This window comes from Lampris incognitus, chromosome 5 (genome assembly GCF_029633865.1).
Source record: "Lampris incognitus isolate fLamInc1 chromosome 5, fLamInc1.hap2, whole genome shotgun sequence".
In the NCBI taxonomy this organism is placed as follows: Eukaryota; Metazoa; Chordata; class Actinopteri; order Lampriformes; family Lampridae; genus Lampris; species Lampris incognitus.
The window spans coordinates 53655126-53678980 of NC_079215.1; the positions used below are offsets into that span (position 1 = coordinate 53655126).

At 43.5% G+C, this 23855-nt stretch overlaps 2 protein-coding genes across 3 annotated transcripts; both read right to left on the reverse strand.

The window, feature by feature from the left end:
- Window positions 1-465: 465 nt before the first annotated feature.
- rfc1 (replication factor C (activator 1) 1) lies at window positions 466-11332 on the reverse strand. Its single transcript, XM_056280287.1, has 23 exons — window positions 11250-11332; window positions 10610-10747; window positions 10437-10518; window positions 10143-10259; window positions 9363-9667; window positions 9016-9087; window positions 8824-8901; window positions 8343-8723; window positions 8140-8253; window positions 7404-7583; window positions 6981-7085; window positions 6352-6772; window positions 6034-6149; window positions 5813-5927; window positions 5544-5632; window positions 5043-5180; window positions 4750-4845; window positions 4363-4616; window positions 4026-4143; window positions 3368-3513; window positions 2993-3206; window positions 1416-1598; window positions 466-1215 (listed from the first exon to the last, which is right to left on the reverse strand). Exons 1-23 carry the CDS (start codon window positions 11250-11252, stop codon window positions 1129-1131), a joined length of 3552 nt encoding a protein of 1183 aa, XP_056136262.1. The 5' UTR covers window positions 11253-11332; the 3' UTR covers window positions 466-1128.
- Window positions 11333-15083: 3751 nt separating this feature from the next.
- On the reverse strand, window positions 15084-23363 carry rpl9 (ribosomal protein L9). 2 transcript variants are annotated; one of them, XM_056280093.1, is made up of 7 exons: window positions 23218-23362; window positions 22914-23029; window positions 22281-22376; window positions 21307-21439; window positions 21036-21116; window positions 16738-16867; window positions 15084-15234 (listed from the first exon to the last, which is right to left on the reverse strand). In XM_056280093.1, exons 1-6 carry the CDS (start codon window positions 23261-23263, stop codon window positions 16761-16763), a joined length of 579 nt encoding a protein of 192 aa, XP_056136068.1. In that variant the 5' UTR covers window positions 23264-23362; the 3' UTR covers window positions 15084-15234; window positions 16738-16760. The 2 variants fall into 2 exon arrangements, with proteins under 2 accessions (XP_056136068.1, XP_056136067.1); XM_056280092.1 differs by lacking the exon at window positions 16738-16867 and having other exon boundaries at window positions 23218-23363.
- Window positions 23364-23855: the final 492 nt, after the last annotated feature.

Genomic DNA, 23855 nt, shown 5'->3' on the forward strand with positions numbered 1-23855 from the left:
AGTAAATGTGGTCAAAATCAGACCTGAAAAGATCCAATACCATGTCCTTTTTTTCTGGTTATACGGTCATAATACATCTGTGCCACGTGAGCCGAAAAATTGGAATTGAGGTTTTTCTTAAAGGGCGCTCAGGCCATGTTTAGACTATCTGGTACAAGTGACACAAAGAGGTAATCATCGCTGAGAAGGCATAGTCAGATATGGTGCGTGTTTATCTGTGTAACACTATACAACTTTCTAAAATGTTACAGGAGGGCCTGTCATGAAGTCTTTCTTTCTCCGTTTTGAGTGAATAAGTTCAGTAAGATGAAGTCTCTGTATTCACATGAACTTCTGAGCCTTTGACAGCGTATCGCTTGCATGAATTTTACAGACCAAGCAAACAGCAGTTTGCATAAGCATGGCAAATTGAAAGAATCAAGACACCCGAGTGACGAAAAAAAACTGCATCAGCGTCTCATACACAGCTGTAAGACCCCTCCGGCACTCTTGAGTATAACCTCACTTACGATCGAGGGAAACAAAATTCGAAATTTGTTTGGAGCAACAAATTAAAAAAACACTAATGGAAAAAAGACACAGGACATTTGTTTATTAATTAACTTTTTGTTTTTTTTACAAATTGCTATGTATAGGAAAACTTGATGGAGCTGAATCTCTGGTTAACTTGTCATCAAAAGTGCGTGCTATAGAAAATAAGGATTATTCTGGTACATTTCTACAGTAGCAGTAGTAAAAAAAAAAAATTCTTGCACTACAGTCATTATTTACAGCCTCAACACTTCCACAGCTATGGAAGTGTACATGACTAGAAATGGGCTACACACCCTGTGAGGAGTACACATATACAGCAGACATAATAGCACTAGCCGCATAAGACCATAATTTGCTCACTATCTTGATGTTCTGTTGGAGAGATTACAATGAACAAATAAAACGGAGACTACCGCCTCAGCTATTGTTTTTTCATATTAGAGTCAACTCTTTCGCGTGTGAGGACACCGGTTTCTTGGCTTTGCAATGCTCATTAAGAAACAAAGCAACGCTTACCGGCAAGCACAGGGACAACGTAACAGTCTGTGGTGAGGCCAAGACAGGAAGAGTTTGCTTTCCTCCACTGGCCACAACTCACTTCTTAGCCTTGCCTTTTCCTTTGTCCTTGCCAGCAACTTCTCTTTTCTCCTTTTTTGGCTCCTTGGTGGCTTTAGCCTTCTGCTGCAGAGGCAAAAAGAGCCAAGAGAAGACAACACGTTAGATCAGAGAGAACGCCTCCTCACAACGAAAAGAAAAGACCTGTGTTTTCAGTCAGATAAATAGAAAGCAATGAGGCTTTGCGTGCGATTTGAGATCATGATTAAACGTGGTCACGGGGTATCATCACAGCCACAGTTGTGGACAGTTTTGAGTGTCCCTACTTTGATCATGGCGTCCACTGCGATGCCCTCGTCTCCTTCTTCCGGTTCTTGCGAGTCATTTTCCACATACTCGTCGCCCGGCTCAGATTCTCCAGTGCCACGGCGTCCCTTCTTGACCATCTGCAGGGAGTAGGGCGTCAGGTGTACCTCGCGGTTGTATGCCCGGGTGAAGGCTGCCTTTACCTATGATGATGAAGACAGTGTTGACAGGAATGGTGTCAGCATGACCAAACACTTCGGACTGTTTAGTCATGAGTCACCACACTCAACGATTCCTCGTCAATTCTTGGGAATGTTAAAACAGCCGGATGCTTCCCAAATAGCTGCGCAACTACCTTTTGACCCTCTGGCTATGCTGGCAGTAGCAAAAAGGATGTAATTTGATGCTAGGATGCAGTTTGCCGTGCCAGTGCAGTCACTCATGTACAACATGGCAATCTCGAGCTAGGGTTGCACAACAGAACAATCTCGAGCTAGGGTTGCACAACTGCAAACGTGATCAAACGTCAGTCACAGGACTGCAGTGTTTCTGATAACTTGCAGTCAAGTGGTGCTTCTGTTACAGCTAAACCCTTGGTTCTGTTCCCAATTTCAGGGTAAAGCTGGCACTTCGGCAAGCAAATTAGAAACAGTCGCTGATGTAAAGCTTCAGCTGCAGCCACTCAGCAAGCTAGTTTTGATTAATACGTATCGAATTCATTTTCCATGCCGTGAATCAGGAAGCTGACAGGCCATCGTCTTCCAAGGATGACAAGCTAGAGAGGAAGCAATCACAATTTTCAACATTGTATATATATGTTTTATTGATAACACCACTTTAGTAGCCATAATACTCAGCATTCTTATGCTGCTGAAATTGTGCAGAAAAATGTCCGCCATCCATGAATGTGAAAACTACAACCCTTTACTTCCTGGTTTGCAGCTAGTATCTTTGGTGGGCTGCATCGAAATAGGTTAGACTAAAAAGAAATTGGGAATAACAACACTACATACAGCCCTTGTAGTGAGTGCCACCAAATGCCGTATAAAGACGGCAATTCAATGACTGTTCGCCAGCGACATCAATAGCAGGCACTTTTCCGCACAATTTTGATGCCGTTTCAGAGAAACAGAAGAAATCTCAGTATTACGGCTGCTAAAGGAGTGTCATCCCTACAACACATAATACATAAATAATGTTGTTATGTTGTGATTGTTATGCCACTCTACCAAATGTGCCTCAGCTATTTTGATAATTCAGAGAACATCTTTCTTCAGTAATAAAGCAAAGTTAATTCCATTAAAGCTGTATGTGGTCTGTATGTAGACTGTTAGTCTTGACAATATGCACAAGAGGAATTGATAAGGGACTCATCAATAATGAATCAGAATTCATAAGAGGAATCGAAAATGGCAAAGGAATCAAATTTAGCCGGCTGCCTGTTGGCAATAAAATAGTTTACCGAAGGCAAGCGGTTTTCTTGATATATTTTCTATCAGCTAGCGTGTTAAGACTTGCATTCTTTGAATCTAAACTGAAAGTACAGAACCAGACTCCTCTTTTCTACTCCATGACCACACAGCTCTTTCCTCCTGACCTTGGGGTCCAATTTAGAGTAGGGGTCAGGCTGTCCGCCCCAGAGGCTGATCTCCATGATGTTGTCCACATCCTCCTTGATGAGGTGGTAGTCGTCCAGAAGTTGCACAGCCTGGCCCGCTCCCTCCGCCCCCCGCTTCTGCAGCGGGCTCAGCAGCGCCTCCCGCAAATAGTGCAAATAGTCCTGGTTCACTGCCCGTTTGCTGCTCAATGTCCTGACAAGGCGAGGCGATGAGAGGAGGGGGTGAGGATGGGAAGATGGAGGGAAGGGTATGATGGATTTAAAAAAAACAAATAAAAAAAAACAAAGCATGCTTGCATATATGTACCTATGTTTCAGTTTGTATGGGAACTGTAACAATTACACACAACTCACTTTAAGCTCATGTGTGAGGACAGGTCTTGGACAATGCGAAAATGTTTGCCTGTTGAGGAGTGCTTGCCCAACCAGCTAGGGAAGGTGGGAAACTGGCTCATATAGCCTCGCATTAGCTCTCCTGGTAACACACTAGCGTAGACGGCCTACGGAAAGAAAAACAGACACCCTTACATGAACTTATATGCTACAAAGACAGGTGAAGTAGTCATTAATAAAGTACATCTTCCATGATAAACTTGATGCAGCACTTTATGGGTTAACTTTATCAAAACGTGCAAAAAAATAACAGGATAAAACAATAAATGCTCCGAAAAGGTTAACAGGGTTACAACAGGCAACAGATATATTCAATAGTAGCTATAGGACTGTGTTTTAAGATGCAAAAGATGAAAGTGATGATGGTAGCATATCTAGGAAGGGTGTAACAAAGACTGGCAGTCTAGATTGACCTTTACTGTGTGATGCTATAAAATGTCTCTCATAAAGTAGCCACGGTTTATAGACACTAAAGTTTTCATTCATAGCATTTAAATGGCAAACTGAGCAAATGTTGACCACCTGCTCAGGCTACAAGAAAATAAAGTTTTACCAGCCAGGACAAAATGAACCGCACAAGAGCGTTATACGTGCTAAATTCTGTTATGCTGTTTTATACCTGGGTGGGCAGCAATGACCAGTTCTGCCCTGAGCGGATGCGTCTGTCCACCAGGTCTCCATCACTGATGGAGTCAGCTGTCTTACTGAGCAGAACCAGGTGGGACTTCAAATCACCACTGAGACAAAAACCCACACAGAAAATTAGCACTATTCTTTTTTCTTTTCTTTTTTTTGTGGCACAATTGAGAAAACTGAAAAGAATACATTAATCATCCATGCTTGTGATCCAATATAAGTCGTAGTCAGCATACACTAGTGTCAGCGTACAGTTTTGTGTCCCGACAAGTGCACACACCATGTGTGCAGAGATAATGTATGTTAAAACACTTTCTCACCCTGCAGCTGCTGGCCGTACACGAAGGTAGTTCTCCTGAACAAATAGGGGTGCTAGTGAGTAGTCGTGGAAGAAGAGGTCAGACTTGTCAATGAGGCTCATGTGGGCCGTTTCCTCCCCTGTAGCGAAGACTTTCCTGCAGACATCGAAGGGCCCCAGCTTCATGTCCTTGCGGGCACTGGCGGCGTCAGACTTACACTGGTCATATGTCATCACCTTGTCCTTGGCTGACCACATGCTCAGGTTATGGAGCACCTGAGCAGCAGGAGAACAGGGAGGTGTATAAAGAACAGGGGGGGGTTGGTGGTAACTTAAGACAAGATGCATTTCTGGCACCAGGTTCCATCATTCTCAATATATCTCTTTTATTATCATCAGGCCTGCTTACCTGTCGAATATCCTGATTGGATGCTAAGATAATTTCGTTGAGGGCTGGGGGCGGTACTTTGAGGCCTTCCTTGAAAGCTATGGACATCATGGCTCCCTATGAAAGGAGGGAATAGACAGGGGAAAATTAAAGAAATGAAGAGAGAAGGAAGGGTGACATGTAGAGGGGGACCGTGGACCTGTTGTTTTACTAATGTCCCACTGTAACATCAAGACAGCATACATCCTTTACTCCTTCAGATATGAAGACAATTCAGCTGACACTGAAAGACTGCTCTGCGTCTATGTGGGTACCTTGATCTGCTCCAGCCGCGGTCTCTGGAAGCGCAGGTCAAAGCAGTAGTTGGCCAAAGACCTGATTTTCTGGTGGTTGCGGTCATTGCACATGCAGATGATGGGGATCTTTGATTGCTTGATCAAGCCAATCATTTCCTAAGGGAGGCAGAACAGCGAGACAGCCATTGTCAGCAACAAAGTGTGGTGCATGGGAGGGCAAAACATGACTGGTATCAACACGGCAAAAATTTTGAGAAGAACCCCTTGTAAACATTAAATATAAATCTTCCCCCATCCTCTCCTTTTAAAGGCAATCCAGTCACCTTGAGTGTCTTAGTTAATTTAGCAAGTGGGAAAGCTGAGCAAGGAGACGGTAGACAGATGAAGTGAAAACAAAGCTGCAGCAGGGTTAAATCCATTTGGCCGGTGAGACTTGGATGTAGTGGTTTGCAACTTTGCCATCTCTGAGTGCTACAAATGCCACACATATAGGCAGTGTAGAGATTTGTACTGGTGTACCTGTATTCCTCCCCGGTCCTCATTACCAGCCATGCCATCCACCTCATCCATGATCAAGACGTGTTTACTGCTCACTGTCTGAGCTGAACCTGCACACCACGCACACACACACACACACACACACACACACACACGTCAGATTACAGAAATAACCGACTGATGAGATGGTCACTGTATTTACTTGAATGTAACTGTAACGCCTGGTTGTAAATAGTGAAAATTAGGGTCAGATAATGTAAAAAATAAGAAAAAGAGAGAAGAAACTGTACCTGTGTAGTAGTTCTTAACGCTGGTATTGTTTAGTGACTCTGCAACCACCTCCTTTAGACTGTTCTTGCTGCGTGTACAGCTGGCATTCATCTCCACATAGCTATAACCCAACTCCTACGCAAACATACACCAGACAGCAGTGAGTGAAATATTAAATCAACAGGTCGTTTTAATGAGCAGTTAGTGTTTGTTTAGTCTGTAGGTGTGTGCTAAGACTGACCTCACAGACCAGGGCTGCAGTGGTGGTCTTCCCCACCCCAGGAGGTCCAGATAGCAGGGCAGCCTTAAATGTCGAGCCATTGTCTTTTGAACCTCCAGACTTCGTAAACTTTGGTGCTACAGAGCAAGAAAAACCACAAAACTGATGTGTACAGTCTTTTCTAAGATGGATTTTCCTAAAATAAGAATAAAAAAAAAGGAATGAAAAAATAAACTTTAGTTGCTACTTTAACAAAAGAGTAAATGTAATTGTTTTGTTACTTGGGAGCGCTAATAGTACACCTGAAACACACACACACACAAACACACACTTTCTAACCTGGTGGTCTAGCAGCTCCCCCACTGTGGTGCTTGTGCCAGTTCCGCAACCAGCGCAAGAGCTTATTGGCACAGCTCTGGTCCCCCTGCTGGCCAATCACAGCCTTTAGAGAGCGGGGGCGGTACTTGTCAACCCACAGCAGACTAGCATCTTCTCCGTCCAACGATGTGGGGGACGGGGTCAGGCTAGAAGCGGAGGAGAGGCCAAGCTCCCTGCGGACCCCGGAAACCGAGCCCCTCCCAGGTGGGGTGGAACTGTCTTTAGTCCCTGCATCTCGGCCCCGGACCAAGCCAGTCTTGGATGGGCTTGGCGTCTTAGGGGACCTGGAGTTACCCTTGGAGGGGGAGATTTTCTGAGCTTCGGGGGTGGTCTTCAATGACTGACAGACAGAGGAAGTCCTACTCTTGTTGGAAGCTTTGTTCTTTAAGACAAGGAAAAAAAACAAGACAAAATTTTATTAAAAATCAAATTCACCTTTATATGCATAATATGCATAATATACTTTTGAACTGAACTGCTTGAGAAGGGTGACATCCCCCAATGGAAAATAGTGGACATATCATCGACACTGCTAATTTTTACTATCCAATCATGGTCACACAGATAGGAGTAGATATGTGTATTCTGACCTCAGCTTCAGCAGCTATTTCATACTTGGACTTCTTCCCTGGTTTGGTCCGGATTAGCTCCAACAGGCCGTCTTCATCCAGGATTGTGGTACCAAAACTATGTGCCTGGACACACAAGGAGGTGTAAGGTAACAACCCAACAGAACAAATGTGGCCATAGCGTGGAATACAAAACCCGAGAGGTTAAATCAAGAGAAAAACACAAACATTGACAAAAACTCACAAAAGCATAAAGAGAATGAATAATGAAGTCATGTGCATGGACAAATGCATGGTGAGATTCCGAAATTGGGAAAGGTGATGAGAGACTGCAGGATCAGGGCAGCTGTTTTGGGGGGGAGGCCAAGTTTTTAGTGTGGTATGAGATGGGTTTCCAGATGATTTATTCACATCTAGTTTATATGCCATCTGAGGCTGTGCCACCTTCTCAGTCTTGGATGCTCCGCTGTCCCGCCCCAGCACCAGGTAGGTGGTCCTCTTGCTGACGTTGCCCGTCACCTTGCCCCCATAGCGCTCTATCATGGTCTTAGCATCCTCCCGCTCCATGGACTCTAGTACGCCCGTCAGAACAAACACGCAGCCTTCCAGACAGTTCTCTGCACCCTGGATAAAAGCAGATTCAGCATTTCAGCCATGTCGGATGGATGCAAAAATTTTGTTGCAGTGTGTCACTTGCATTTAATTATGATAACAACCCAACACTTCATTGAGCTTTTTAACGGAAACTCTTCACTGGTCAAGGTAGAATGTAGTGTCAGCTATAAACAACAGGGCCCCTGGAGCTGGAAGTGTTTCAGTCTCTTGCTATAGGATGTTTTGGCCTGTTTGATTAAACAGTTCAAGCACAGTCTAGATAAGCGGTAGACCAGTGTTTCCCAACCTTTTTTTCTGCCACGGCACACTTTTTATAGAAAGCAAAATTCCACAGCACACCCCAGTTCACTGTGACAAAGAATTCATGACACAATTTTTAAATTGCAACACAAGCTCATTTCCATCAATAAAAAAATATGAACTTCTTTTTATTCTATATATATACAATCAGTTTTAAACAGAATCGGAAATATTTCCATGGCACAACAGTTAAAAGACACTGCGCTTGATCACCCTTTCTTTACAGTAGGTGGTGAGCATATATTGACGTGTTGCTAAAACTTACCGTTGGTATTTCCTTGGAGCCCAGAGCCCGTGGTCCATCTCTGTTGAGAAAGTTTCTGTAGGCTGAAGAGTTGCCTTTCTTCTTCTCTGTGTCATCAGGACTTATACTTTTGCTCTGGTAACAGTGACAGAAAGAGGTGAGAGCCATCAAGATCCATTCTGTCCACCAAAGTATTTAAAAGCTGAGGCAACTCGGTAGCTCACCTCTGGTTTCTTGGGGGATACTTTGAGTGCGGCAGGAGAAGTTCCCATGGAAAGGCTTCCTGCTTTGGGCATTGATTTATTTTTGTTGCTGGATGGTGTAGAAGGATTCTTTTTGGGAGATTGTATGCTTTTCCTGGGCGAAATAGCTGTTCTTCCCTTCTCTTCTTTAATCACCTCCTCTTTTTTCTTCATCATGGCCAGCTTGGAGCTGGCTTTGACTGGGGTGGAGACCTTTTTAGGAGATGGACTGAGGACATCTTCTGAGACGCCACCTTCCACGGTGTCCTTTGACTGCCTGCTTGTGCTGCTGGCATTGGTGTCTGTGTGGCTCTTACTGGGTGATGTAGTTGATCCCCGTTTCTCACCCGAGTCCTTTCGAGCCTACACAAGCGCACGTACACAAAGACACACACAAAATCATATGTAACTAGTGAATTCAATGGCAAATACCTGTACATTCGTATGTATGTGTGCTCGTCACCTTCTTGGCATTCGGTTCCTCATCCAACATTGCTAGTGTCCTGGCAAAATCCTCATCCTCGTGGACCTGCCTCTCCAGCTGAGTGAGTGAGAAAGACCGAGCGTGATGGTGAAATTGATGAACATGTAAAGGCACTTTTAATAATTCTTTAGAAGAACATCGCGCAAATAGCTGCAAGTGGAGGTCACCTACCTCATCCTCTTCCATCTGCAGCTGTTGGGCCATCAGCTCATCGCTCATCACATCCTCAAAGTCCTGGGTTGGCTGAGGAAGGGGCAGTTAAATGCAAACAATCCCATTTAAATCCTGTCAGTAAATGGTGATTTGAATCATTCATAGAAGATAATTCTGAGACAATTAGGCCAAAAGCTGAGACCTATAGGTTTTAAAGCTTAGTAGTCCAAGAACATCACTATCTTGTTGCTTTGGATGACAACACAGTAAGAGAGGCCTGCAAGATGCTTTACACTCTAAATTTTCGATAAGAAAATATGAATTTAAAAGTTATATGGGAAAAAAGGGAGTGCTTCAACACTTACAGCTTTCCTTTTGGTGCTAGCAACCAGCTTCTTATCTGAGCGCAGGACATTCGCACTGCCAAAATAGTCTAGGACTGAGGTGGGAGTTTGTTTGGGCTTGGCAGGGGTGGCTAACTTAGGGGAAACAGGCAAAGATGGAGACTTCACATTTTTTTTCCCCTTTGAGGAGAAAGGTGAAGCGGGAGACTTTTTCCCCTCCTTGACCACTGGGGGATTTTTCCCTTCGGCCTCTTTTGATGGTTTGGCAATGCCATTTTCCTTAGATTTGGAGGTCGTCTTCAGGGTCAAAAAGTCATTATCCGAGTCTATGACCAGAGAGACAAACAACAATTAAAACAAATTTTATTTAAACCATAAAAAATAGAATCCTTTGCCTCATAGTAACCCACTTTAACTAATACTGAAACATGCTGAAATAGTGTATTTGTGAGTACATATGTGTGCCCAATAGCTGCTGGGAGAGGCTCCAGCATCCCGACCCTAATTAGGATAAGCGGCTTGGATAAAGGCTGGATGGATGTGTGTCTGTGCGGCACTGGATAATGATATAATGATTCAGCATATGCCCTCAATTCAAACAGTTCTGGATCAGTATGGTGAGGTGTGTTACACTGCACAACTCGGTGTAAAACTATTAAGACCAGGTTTGTATTCTCAAAATGTTTTAGATGCAAAAGCCCTTATCAAAAGGTGTTACGGTTTGCCATTGAGAGCCACACAACATATGTTTTTCCCTTAATTCATTAATACAAATAAACCTTTTTTCAGAGACATACTCACCTGTTTCAGAGACATACTGTATAGGATCCTTAGTGGTAGGGCAATCTACCTTGCTTTTTTTCTGACTCTCTTTGGGGGACTTCTTCGGTTTCCTCACTGGCTGTTCATCCTCCGAGTCTGAGTCAGAAATGGATGGTTAAGTGTGTGTGTGTGTGTGTGTGTGTGTGGGTAGATGATGATCCTCTCAAAAAGGGCATCCATCCCTAGCAGTGAAACTAACAGGAACCTGTTCACAATAACCATCTCTTTAGGCCTTGGTATCGATCATGCTATAAATGACGGAGAGGCCTTTACCTGACTCTATGACTGCGCGCTTTTTGCGTCTCTTGTTGCCCGGCTTCTGTTGTTGCACTGCTTCTGTTTTGGAGCTTGTGACCTAATGAACGTGAACAACACGGGAGCCCTGGTCACGCCACTGAGCAGAGTATGCACGGCGACAATTACGGAGCACAAAACGACGTCCTTACCCTGGAGGTCCGGGCCTTTTTCTTGGGGTCCTCGCGTGAGGAAACGGGAGATTGTTTCCCTTTGGTGGCGCTCTCCTGTTGAGCAGGTTTCTGCGCAGCAGGTCTGGTCGAGGCTGGCGCAAAAAACCGCCTTATGTCCTGTTGTTTTTGGGGGGTGGGAGAGATGGCGAGTAACTCGAGCTGTTATGGCACGCATCACATGTAAATCACCATTGTTGCAAACGAGGCATCGTTGTGTGTTTGTATCAACGCGCTCTTGACCAAATCCACACTCAGATCGCGGATGCTAAAGTGTTTGGATTCGGTTTTCAGCACCTACAACTTTCGCTTGTGCAAAATCGTGAAACATGCATCGCTCCAAACTCTTGTTACAAACAAACACACATAACAGATGCACACAATGCGTTAACAGTAACTATAGCAACCGATTGCTTCGTGCTGAATTATCACTGTTAGCCAGCTGGCCAACTTGCTAACAGGCTGGTTGTCATGTGTGTCGCCAGAGAGCTGGCTAGTTGTGCACACCCCACAAACAGCTTTGACGTTAACTCCTCAGCGAGAACGCGTTCGTGCAATCCAACCCCCTTTAGCAAAGCAGACAGCTGGCAAAGTAAATCAGCGTTTAAATTCAGAGGCATACCATGATAAACGGACGTTTTCCCTGACCCAAAAAAAACCCCAGTCAGAACAGTCGTCAACGCAGTGGCGATGATACTACAAATGCTTGGCGCGAAATGCGTTGCCGTTTGTCGGTGTCGCCGGGAAATGACGTAGCGCAGGAGCGGCCGCGCGAACGTCAACGCACGAGTTTCATTAAAAAAAAAATCAAAAATAGAAAATTGAACTCTATTTTCCACAACTGTATTTGTAGTGTATTTTGGAGTGGTTTTTCCTCATTTCCAATCTGTTGAACGTTGGATAAAAAAACGGAGAATTGAAAAATAGAAAATAGGGAGGCAGTAACGTATAAATAAAACGTTGTGTCCGGATGAACCGGTTCGTCTTTCTGTGAAACTGGGGAATTGGATGTTTCTGTTGGTGCCTTGGGCTGCCTGGGAGAGCAGGGTCTAAACGCCCGACTTAACTTACGTCTGATTGGCTGGCGGGGGCCACTTGCCCCGCCCATTGCTACGTCTCCAGCCAATGATTACATCCGATCATGGCCGCGTACGGATGTCACTGTTGTAGTCAGATTGTAGAAGTTTGGGACTACCGCTGTAAAGTTGATTAGTTGAGGAGTCCCCTCCCCGGCCCGCGTAAATGCATACTGTGAGTCAGGATGAACTGGCGCTATCTATACACGTCCAGATGTTTCTGTGTAGATGCTCCAGCAGCTCAGTGATCTTCTCGTCTCAAGCTCTGCACTCAGGGCATTCATTCCCTCAGCACTCCCATGCAACAAACACTCAGCATTTACAAGCTGGCTTTCTAAACATGTTTCAGCACAAGTTTGTCCATCATTTAGCCGGTAACTAATGTATTGTAGTAGCACGTAGCTGCAAAGGTGACCCGTCCTGTGTCCTTAACACTTCTTTTAATGAGGCCGTTACTGAAAAGTTGCTACCGCCTCTGTTAAGACACTTCAGTCCAAATGCTGAGTTTGTCTGAGTTTGCTCAGGTAAAACTACAGTGTTAGGCAGAATCGGCTTCTGATTTTGCACAGGTTTTTGTACAGTAAAAAAATAAAATAAAAGGAATGATGCCTCCTTTCTCATGCTTTTTCTTTCATCCTGTTCTGAGCCTAGTTCAAAAGCAGCTGTTTTTTTAACCCATATTATGACAAGTTAAATTAGAAATACTTAACAGTATTCGGTTTACACAAACGTGTATGACTGATATGCTCACTTTCTTGGTGAGTGTCACTAGCAAAGTAGGTCTTAAGGTGTGGTTGCAGACCAAAGCCTCGTTTCCTAAAAGCATTTTGGGGAAAAGAAGCCCAGTCTAGCAGGGATTCATGTTGCAGCACATTCAAGTGCAACAGCTTGCCGGAAGGGTTATCGTTGTGATCTTAACAAACAACAATGAAGACGCTGACTCCAAGTTTTTTTTTTAAGCAAAAACTCCAATATCTATTACAACAAATCTGTAAGGTGTCCTTGAGTGCTCTGAAAGGCACCCACAAATAAAATGTATTGTTATTATGATCTTTTTTACATTTGAAGTACAACCCAGCCATAACAGAATGGAATTCAGCAGTGTTAAAATGCTGCAACATTGAAACAAACCAGTGAGTACTACGCCCTGCCATGACAGGAAACACCACCACTGATGTTCCCAGCATTAACATGTGGTCGTCACTGTGGGGATGCTGAAGTCCTGAGTAGAGAAAATGCTCTCAGGCCGACGTTATAAGGCGCCCACTAGGAAAACAAATCGCTATTCTCAGTCTTTCATTCTTCTGCTATTAAACGCCGAGAGTAGTCTTTTTAAATGAATGCTTTATTTTGTTTTAAAGCACAATAGTTGGTTTATACCTTGTCTGTTTTTCACATGGCTTGTGGGCCTATACGTTCACTGACTGTTGTATTGGAATGTAACGTGCAAAGCATCTTAGGATGCTTTATTTGTTTATTTATTTGTTCTTTTACTACTACTACTCACCACAGCGGATCATCCGTTTCCATCTCTTCCTGTCCTCTGCATCTTCCTCTGTCACACCAGCCACCTGCATGTCCTCCCTCACCACATCCATAAATCTCCTCTATGGCCTTCCTCTTCTCCTCTTCCCCGGCAGCTCCATATTCAGCATCCTTCTCCCAACATACCCAGCATCTCTCCTCCACACATGTCCAAGCCATCTCAATCTTGCCTCCAGGTACCTTCCTAGCTGTCTGCCTGGCTATTTCTGCCATGCTTGCCCTGCCACCCGGCAACTCTTCACTACCACCCAGCAGTGCCCGTCTTCACTCCTCCCCGATCTCCACACTAGTCTTCCTTCTTCAACTTCCACCTTTTGATCCTTCGCTCTGCCTTCACTCTCTTCCTCTTCTTGGTCTCCAAATTTATTTATTCTTTTAACTTAAGTGAATTTTTATCCTTCGTCTGGTCCTTGAGTGAGTCTGCATGCATGGCCACACGGGGGTGCCAGTGTGCACCTCTTGCCTATGCACGGTGCCTCTGTACTGATCTGTCCATTGTCTCTGACATACATCAGAATCAGAATCCTCTATTCATCGCCGCTTGCCTGCAAGCTTTGGGTATGGTCTGGGTAGACTGTGGAGCTGAATTGCCCCTCTGGGATAGTGATTACCACATGCCTCACCCGACGCACGTGCTGTCGCCAGCCGCTTCTTTTCACCTGACAGTGAGGAGTTTCGCCAAGGGGGCGTAGCACGTGGAGGATCACGCTATTCCCCCCCCCCCCGGGAACAGGCGCCCCGACCGACCAGAAGAGGCGCTAGTGCAGCGACCAGAACACATACCCACATCCGGCTTCCCTTCTTGTAGAGGGCATCAGTGTTCTTAGCCCAGTCCAGTTTATTGTCTATATACACATCCAGCTACTTGTAGTATTCCAGTGTCCACACGGACCCTCTGGATGGAGACAGGGGTCACTGGTGTCATGTCCCTCCCTTTGTCTTAGTCACGTTGAGCTGCAGATGGTTCCGCTCACACCATGTGACAGTTTCCCACCACAGCCCTGTACTCAGCCTCCTCGCCCTTACTGATGCATCAGACTATAGCAGAATCATCAGAGAACTTGTGAAGATGGCAGGACTCTGTGTGGTAGTTGAAGTCCGTGGTGTAGAGGGTGAAAAGGAAGGGAGACAGGACTGTCCCCTGCAGAGCCCCAGTGTTGCAGACCACTCTGTCTGACACACAGTGTTGCAAGCACACATACTGTGGTCTACCAGTAGGTAATCAACAATCCAGGACACAAGGGGGGCACCTACCTGCATTTCTGTCAGCTTCTCACCCAGTAGATCTGGCTGGATGGTGCTGAAGGCACCAGAGAAGTCAAAGAACATGACCCTCACAGTGCTCGCTGGCTTATCCAGGTGGGCGTAGGATCGGTTAAGCAGGTAAATGATGGCATCCTCGACTCCCAGTCGGGGCTAGTAGGCAAACTGGATGGGGTCCAAGTGTGGCTTGACCGTGGGCCGAAGCTGCATTTCTAATATTCCGGTTTCCACTCAGACACCAGCACAGATTTTCCAGTGTTGGCTAAATAAAACTACTTCAATCATCCCATATAAAGCCGGCGAGCAACAATGATCACAAACACATGAACTGAATCCTCGTAATACGCCATATGATCTTAGAAACACGCAATATATCTAGATACTGACGCACTGTAATGGATTTATCCTTCAAATATCTTCAGATGGACATGCCTGAGGACAAAAGAACATGCGTTTACTTTTTTTAACCACTGGCATGACAAAGTGTAGAGCAAATGAAAAATAAATCCGCGTTTCAATGCAAGGAGCAAAATTAATTTCACGAACCCAAAATGAATAATAACCACGGAAGCTACATTGTCTGGAAAATTTATTGGTCAAAACCACGATGTATTTATTCAGCATCAGGTTCCACCACGGTGGTCTTTTCACTGACATAGATGCCATCCAAGAACTTCCTGATGTCCTTCTTCTTGACCGTGGTGGCCTGTTGGATCAGCGCCGCTGGAGGGGGACAAAATGGTCGAGCGTTAGATAAGTTCACATGCAACAGCGAGGTGGTGGTTTACTTCACTCAACACCTCAGGCTTCACGCAAAACTTGAGTTGAGCACTATTCACAACAGTTATGTTTTAGTTTCTTTTGAAAATATTAAATTATCCAAACACTGAACTATAGGGTTAGAGATGAGACGCAGCGCTACCGGTAGTGTAAAAACCATGGTGTTAGACGCAAGTCAAAATTAGGAACATGCAAAAAAATAAAGAAAGAAACAGGTCACAGGTTGTCACAAAAATACATGAAGTTAGGATAAAGAACCACAAAGCATTTCATAATGAACATAAATTAGACAGGCTCTCTGCAACAGGACAATGGTAGTTAAAAAAAAAAAAACTAGAAAATGCTTTTCCACAGAAAATGGATGTGAATGCTGAGCTGCTGAAAGAAATCGCGAAAGCATTGCTGAAAATGGATAAATAGGAAAAGTCAGAAAGTCACTAGCCTACCTGAAATACCTGGAAACTGAAATGGCTGAATATTTTACAAGTTTTAAAAGTATAAAAAAACTGAAAAATTTGCCATAATGTGCTAAATACATAAATAATTTGATTGTTGAATGGTTTCTGTAGTTTAAAGCATGAAAAAGTGGAAGTGGTGCCACTAAGAACTGCAAAGCAATAGTGTGAATGCCCAGCATTCACACTAATTAGGCTGGCAGTTGAGTCTCAAATTGATATGTGATGTCACAATAGGACTGAACATTCTAACAGGCAAAGTGTATGGTAGAATTGCTAAACTTTAGAGCTGGATTGTTCAAAAACTGTAAAATATTTTTAAAATCTGAATAGGATTCTGAAAGAGCTGAATGTCCCGAACTGTTTAAGCTTTAAATGGGGTTTCTAGCTCAAAAAATGAAGGAGGAGATACAGTTCAAAGGTGATGAGGGTTTCAACCTTCCCCAATAGACTTCCATTGTTTTGAAAAAGTAGAAAAAGCTTAATATGTCTAAAAGTATAAAAGATTTAAAAAAACCCAAAATGTGAGCCTCAATGGGCTTAAAGAGATGAACATTTTGATACCTGAATGGTTTCAGCGGCTAAAAGTATGAAGGAGTAAAAGAGGTGGAAAGGTTGCAAAAGTCCCCCATTGACTCCCATTCAAAAAATGGCTGAAAAAAGTTGAATATTTCAAAAAGTTCAAAAGGTATGAAAAATCTGAAAGGGGAGCAATAATGTCCTTAATGAGTTGAACATTTTGATAGTTGAATGGTTTCAGTAGCTAAAAGTATGAAGGAGCTACAAAGTGTCAAAAAATGGGCGGATTAAAAATACATAAATAAAGAATTGCAAAGCAGTAGTGTTAATGCCATTCACACTAACAAATAAAAGGGACGGACATATCCTCCTAGTGTCACAATGAAGACAAACGTATATAGGGCGACGAAAACACAAAGTAATGGGCTCCCCCTGCAGGCCATGGGGGGAGGCTTTGGCAACATTCTCTAACCTCTACAAGTGCAGTTGTAGCTTTTACTGTTCCGGTTCCACTACTGTTCCCTTCTCAGACACGTAAATACCGTCCAAGAACTTTCTGATATCCTTGTTTTTGACTGTAGTTGCTTGCTGGATCAGAGCAGCTGGAATAAAGAGAAGCTAGGGTGATAAGTAGCGTGCACAGGTCACACAGGGTCAAAGATAATCACAGACTCGAACAGTGGTACTCAACCATGTGCCACGGTGGGCTGTGTGCGCGTGGATTCTCTTTTCAACCCAACACCAGCCAATTTCACTCAAGCTCAACTAGACAGTGAAGGTGAAATCAGCTGGTGGTGTGTTAGAATGAAAACCTGCATACACACTGCCCTCCATGCACATGGAGATGCACTGGAGTAGAGATTAGGAGGAAAAAAACGACTGTGAAGTGACAAATTGGTGGGGTGATAAGAGGGAAAATTGAATAACAAGGAAACAAAGCAAGAAAGTTAGGGAGGGACCGACAACAGGTTTCAGAAGGCACAGCTGCTGAGGATAATGGAATGGCACTGCTGACTGGGGGAAAATGAAGAATAAATCGAGACATAACCTTTTTTTTGTTTGTGGACAAATGCTGGCCATCCACTGCTTATAGATACTTACAGCCTGAAACATATGCTTTTGAACAATATTAGATTATTAACCCCTTTATAAAACGTGTGTTAATTCCACATATTCCATTAATATTTTATCCTGATGAATATGGCAGTGCACCTCTAGTAGTAATGGAGTATGGCTAATTTTACATTATGCTAAGGTCTTGTTCAGACTGCCAGCAGAAATCCATTTTTTGGGCATATCCAGATTTTATCAGATTGATTTTAAAAAGTTTGGATGGCAAAAAAACAAAACAAAACGATTCAAGGGGTTAAATTCAATCAGATTCAATCATATTCCTACAGACGTGTCTCAGTCCGGACGTAATCCAAATTGGATTTCAAACTGTCTTTTGCTTCACTCGCAACGTGACACACAATGACGACGTCAACTCCAGAGTGACGGAAGTGCATCGGAGCGGCATCCGTGGTGCTACTAGCTGAGCGGTATGGAGGACAATGCAGAGAACAGCAGTCTGTGGACAGATGCCGAAATGAATTGTAAATAAATTGCAGGATTGCTTGGAGGGTGAGATGATGGACCTCCATTTCTCATGTTTACGCATTGGTAAACTGCATCACCAGCGTACATAGTTACTTACGCCTATGTCGTTACCACAGCAACCCATGCAGTTAAGTTGGTGGTGCCTGGACACACAAATCCAATCTGATCACTTGCAAATAACAATCTCTAAATATTAAATTAAAGATCTGATTTGAGAAAGAAATCTGATTTGCCAACAGTCTGAACAAGGCCAAAGCGACTGATGAGGACTCAAGGTGTCTAAGCTTACTTTACAAGGACAGTCAAGAGGACAGCATATCCTCTCAGTGACTGAGGGGGAAAAGGATGTGTACACAAGTCTATTAGAGGATGCTGAGGAGGTTGTGTTAATGCAACATTATTAAACTTTTCCTTTTCCTTTTTTTTTTTTACATTAAACAGCTTCAAAATCAATTTGATGGTACACTGACTTGTAATAGGGAGAATGACGCCTCTGTCATCCCCACTACGCGCTCCGAACGCCTGTTCTTGGACTATGGAACTTGGGTTGAGTGGGTACGATCTGTGAGCGATATTTTTTTTCCTAGTTTGGCCAAGTCATGACCCGCCGTACTCTGCCTCTGACTAGCTAGTACTCGTTTCCTTTGTTCTTTGGGTTGGTTAAGTTTCGGCATGAAGAGTGAGATTGGTTAAATGTGGGTAAGAATATCAGGGTAAGCCAAGGAAAGATAGGAAAAAGATGGGAAGAAATATTGCTCGTGGGAGATTGTACCCGCTCAACCCAAGTTACATAGTGCAAGAACAAGCGTTAGGGTTGCGAAGTGGGAATGAAAGAGGCACCATTCTCCCGATCACAAGTCATTGTACCATCAAAATGATTTTGAAGCTTTTAAGGTAAAAAAAAAAAAAAGGTTGTATAATGTTGCTTTAACCAAGTTAGTCATCATAAAGAAATGGGTTTAAATTACCACAAACATGGTGGGGGCACACAATTGTTTGTAAGGATGACAGGACACATTTCTGGAGCAAAATAAAAATATGTACCGAAATGGCCTTCAGTGTGTGCAGGTTTGCCTGCCAAAATCCCATACTAGCCTCTAGTGCATGGTCATCTGTTGGTTTATCTTGTGTCATATAATTGGATTTGTTGCCTTGTGGGACAGCCTCTCCATTTTCTTTTCAGGTTCACCATCTTGGTTTACTTTTTCCACAGTGAAATGAACAGCATTAAGCTGCACCAAGTATACACTTACGGGGTGACATCTGACTACAGTTCAATTTCTTAGGACAATTTCTGCAGCAAGTATACTGATGTCTTCAGAGAGGGGCACTTTGAGAACGTACACCTAATAGCTTTACTATGCAACACTAGTTAGTTGTTCTGTATGCAAGGATAAAGACATTTAAAAAAGGTAGTTTAAGCCTTCAACTATTTTTTGAGCTGACATTTAATTTGGCATTTCCCTGGTGTGATAGACTGTACAACAGCCAGTTTGAGGGAGAAAGGTTTTGTAGTCTTTCTTCCAGGGTAAAAGGCATATTATGTTCAAGCCCCCCTAATTATAATAAGAGGGCATCAAAGACATCAACAGCTCGTACTGCATCGCTAACACATGTGGTGTCTAACCATCACACCAATGGCTAGATCAACAAAACATGACAATAAGACACTGATAGAATGGCAACATGCTAGTTGGCCAACTAAACTCTGGGTAAACGTCACGAGAAGCTTGTAGAAGGCATTTTTATAACAGCCCCACATCCCCACCCCAAACATAATTTTCCTCTTAACCCCCCCCTCCCCTTTTCCAAAATGTGAGTCGGCAGATGGGATAAAAATGAATCTTTACTCTTTAAAGTGGCCATGGTCTCATGCCATATCCACATTAACACAGGTAAATACTCCGTTTTGGCCTTCCACCTACACTAAACTTGCCTTTTAAACCACCAAAAATTCAACTTCTCGAAAACACTCTCCAAAGTGAACAAATTTGTTAACGCCAGTCCTACACTGTGGAGTAGATGGCAAAAACTAAGATTTTCAAAAACATGTAATGTCGTCACAGGTAGAGCTGCGCATACCCAACCGAAGAGGCTAAGCATTTTCCCCCATTTTTCCAGGTTAATATGGACGTCGTCTCAGTGGTTAATCTTCAGTGTGCTACAGCTAAAAAGCAGTGAGGGGAGGCGAGATTAGCCTTATGGAGACCCTATCTATCTAGAGAGTAAATCCATGTGCCCCTCAATCAGACGAAACCCCAGTTTAGCTTGACAGAGCCACACAACTTGAAACCAAGCTGCAAAGAAGCGTCATAGCATCAACAGGGGAGGGACTAGACACGAATTAGTTTGACATTTCCCCGGTCCCATTCACTTGAAACAATTTGTGAGATGTGGGCAGTTGATAAGATAATCCTTAGAAAATTAAGTAAAATTAAATATGTTTGGAGACCGAGGCAACATTTGATGTAGAGCAGTGGGTTTCAAACCAGTTTTTGGAGTAATGCTAGTTTTTTTTCCTTTTCTGACCCCCCCCCCCCCCCCGTTATTCTCCCCAGCTGTATCCAGCCAATTACCCTACTCTTCCGAGCCACCCGGGTCGCTGCTCCACCCCCTCTGCCAATCCAGGAAGGGCTGCAGACTACCACATGCTTCCTCCGATACATGTGGAGTCGCCAGCTGCTTCTTTTCACCTGACAGTGAGGAGTTTCGCCAGGGGGATGTAGCGTGTGGGAGGATCCCGCTATCCCCCCAGGTCCCCCCCCCCCGAACAGGCGCTCCAACTGACCAGAGCAGGTGCTAGCGCAACGACCAGGACACATACCCCATCCGACTTCTCACCCGCAGACACGGCCAACTGTGTCTGTAGGGGCGCCCAACCAAGCCGGAGGTAACACAGGGATTCAAACCGGAGATCCCCGTGTTGGTAGGCAACGGAATAGACCGCTATGGTACCCGGACGCCCAGTAATGCTAGTTTTATAGTCTTCTGGGTAGTTCATACCTTTCACCTGTTGTGTCAGGCATTTAAATCAGAAGGTTTTTAGATCGGAGGCAAATTGTGAACAAAGTCGACACCTGGCAGAACAGAAAACCAGCACTACTGTGGTTTCCCGGAGGACCAGACTGAAAACCAATGACGTAGCACAGTCATGATGGTGAATTAACTCACCTGAGTTTGACACAAGCTCAATGTCATTACCCTCCAGCACCAGCTCATCTTTCTGGGATGTTGAGACTGCACATGTCACACCTGGGAAATAGGATGGGAAGAGATTGCCGTAGAGGGAGAAACAAAATGCAGTGTTTAAAAGTATAATCATTCAAACTGAAGTGTGCCATAATCTAAACAAAAGCATACTTATTGCTCAAAGTGATTTTTCTAGAGTCAGTTCTGTTAATTTATTTTCCAATTTACAGCCACTTGAATGCATCTCACTCACCATTCCTCATGCGGACACGGCGGATGTACTTCTCTCCCAGGAAGTTCCTGATTTCTACCAGAGTTCCATTCTCCTGAATGACGACGTTGATTGGGAAATGGGCATACACAGAGCGCATCTTATACCGGAAACCCTTGCATGAGAGAGAGAGGGAGGAGGGTCGTGAGCAGGATGGACAAAAAGCTATGAAAACAGACCGTTCTCTTAACAATAGCCAGCCATGTAGGTTCTGCGCAATCTACAGCTATGCTATTGAAACCATGAAAGGGGAAAAACTGAGTCTGCATAAAAAGGGGGTGAGGCAATTCCATTCCAGAGCAAACCAACTAGATGAAGAACGGCATGCATCCTATACAAATGTGACAGGCGGAGACAGGTTTTCGGTCACAGCAACCAACAACAAAGTTAGACATATTGCAAACTGGAAATGTGTTTCTGGCAACAATTCTTGTCTTCATGGAATGGCATTTCTTTTTTTTTCTACAATGACTGTCACTCAACCCGACGACATAAAACTCTACACCGATGCAGCTCCTTCCATAGGTTTACTGCTACTTACATACATTTCTGATTTATTGCCCTGATATATGCCTTCTTGGCCAATAAGACCCGCTGATGGGGCCCTGCTGGTTATTCCTAGGTCCTGGTTTGTTACAAAAGGTGATTGGGCTTTTGCTGTTAAGAGCCCCCACACTATGGAACTCTCTTCTTGCCGAACTAAGACAAACCAAGTCTCTGGCTTCTTTTAAATCTCGTCTTAAAAAAACTTATTTTTATGAAAGCTTTTACAAATGTTTGATTTTGTTTTTCTTTATTTATATTTTTTTTAATTTTTACTCTGACTTGTTCGGTCTTACTCTTGTTTTTGCCTTATCTTGCTTTATTTCTTCGTATAGCACTTTGTAACATTGTTTTAGAAAAGTGCTATATAAATAAATTTATTATTATTATTATAATAAGAGTGGCAGTCTTACCATGGTGACTCCCTTGATCATGTTCTGGACGTGGCTGCAGATGGTACGGACTGTGGCAAGCTCCTTCCTGTTACCCCACCACTTGTCCACACGGAGCTGTACAGAAAACAGGATATGGACTCGCACCAATTTGATTACACAAACTACACCATCCCCAAGACCCACTTGACACACAATATTGATCAAATACTGATCAGCTATTTGGCTTGGCTTCTACATCAACACTGCCCAAATAATAACAAAAAAACAACAAAAAAAAAAAACATAATGTTGCCATTAAATCTAATGAGACACTTCCAAACAGAACATTAATTCTGTAGGACCTGGATCTGGGGGCACAGTACACAATGAATAATTTCTTGAACCTTATTTCAAATTAAAGCTTTATCTTTAGGTCTCTTGCATGCACCACAATACCCACAGTAATCATGACATTTCAGTAAAGCTACACTCACATCTTAATACTATGACCATCAACATCCACCCCCTCAAATAACATAATCAGCTCCTGTCCCATAACCCTTCTATCGTACCTAAAATTTACCAAGTTCATTTAAAATATGTTGGTGATGCCATTACGTGTCTTTTCAAATATTCTGAGAAAACAGACTAAACTGAGCCCATCTTTCTTACCTTCTTCTGTTTCTTGCCCAACAGGCTGAGCTCCAGGTTGATGTGGTTGAACTCCCTTCGGAGGGTGCCACGGGGGCCCTTGACGAGCACAGTCCGGCCCTTCAACCTCACCTCGACTGCAAAAGCACAAAACAAATATAATGCATATAAATATCTTACAATATCTGCCTGAGAGTGGATGAAGCCCATAACTATACTGTGATGTCATTAATTTGTTTACTGGGGATCTTACTGAAAAGTTAATTAAAGATTTGATGATTGTCCAACTGATGAGCAAACATTTCCCTGAGCGATGAAGTCTTACCATTGTCGGGGAGGTCTACAATCTGGTTGCTGAGAATGGTCTTCATTCTATAACACAAAGATTTCAAGTGTTTCAAAGCTTCTTGTAGCAATACAATGCATCATACATCTTGTGGAGAAGAAGCACGTTAGACCCTTTGTACCGAGTCTTCATGGTTGTTGGTCAAGGCTGACATCTATCTAGACACAGTTCTTTCTAATGCAGTTAAGAGTAGTACAGTAAGAGGCTTCAGCAGACAGCAATGGCATAAAAGTTATCAGGCATCTGAGCAACTTTTATCAATAACAATCTACCAAGTAGTCGCCAATTCACTTGTGTTGGGGCAACAGCCAATATTCTTATTAGCTAAACGCTAACTCAGCTAATACAATCAATACAAACACAACCACTATCTCTACCGTTAAGTTTTAGTAATGATGTATATTACATTTTTTTTTCACTTAACGTACTGTGCTTATCTGTTATTTAATACATTAATAGATCCTTGTGCGTTATGACACATAACTAGCTAGCTGCGGCGTCAGGCTAGGCCTAGGATGGGACGTACTAGAGCCATGGAACAACAAAACGTTATATACAGCATTACACAAGCTATATGAGAAAAAATACAACGTCTGTAGTGTAATTTAGTAATATCA

What these genes read in the sequence shown, in the direction of transcription:
- rfc1 (XM_056280287.1), bottom strand. An exon ending in GCGCGCAGTCATAGAGTCAG is followed by an intron (nt 10,260 to 10,436) that starts GTAAAGGCCTCT and finishes TTTCTGACTCAG; the next exon opens with ACTCGGAGGATGAACAGCCA. An exon ending in TGCAGATGGAAGAGGATGAG is followed by an intron (nt 8,902 to 9,015) that starts GTAGGTGACCTC and finishes TCACTCACTCAG; the next exon opens with CTGGAGAGGCAGGTCCACGA.
- rpl9 (XM_056280092.1), bottom strand. Translation starts at nt 23,263, where the DNA reads ATGAAGACCATTCTCAGCAACCAGATTGTAGACCTCCCCGACAATG. An exon ending in TGTAGACCTCCCCGACAATG is followed by an intron (nt 23,030 to 23,217) that starts GTAAGACTTCAT and finishes GTGCTTTTGCAG; the next exon opens with TCGAGGTGAGGTTGAAGGGC. An exon ending in CCGTGTCCGCATGAGGAATG is followed by an intron (nt 21,117 to 21,306) that starts GTGAGTGAGATG and finishes CCTATTTCCCAG; the next exon opens with GTGTGACATGTGCAGTCTCA.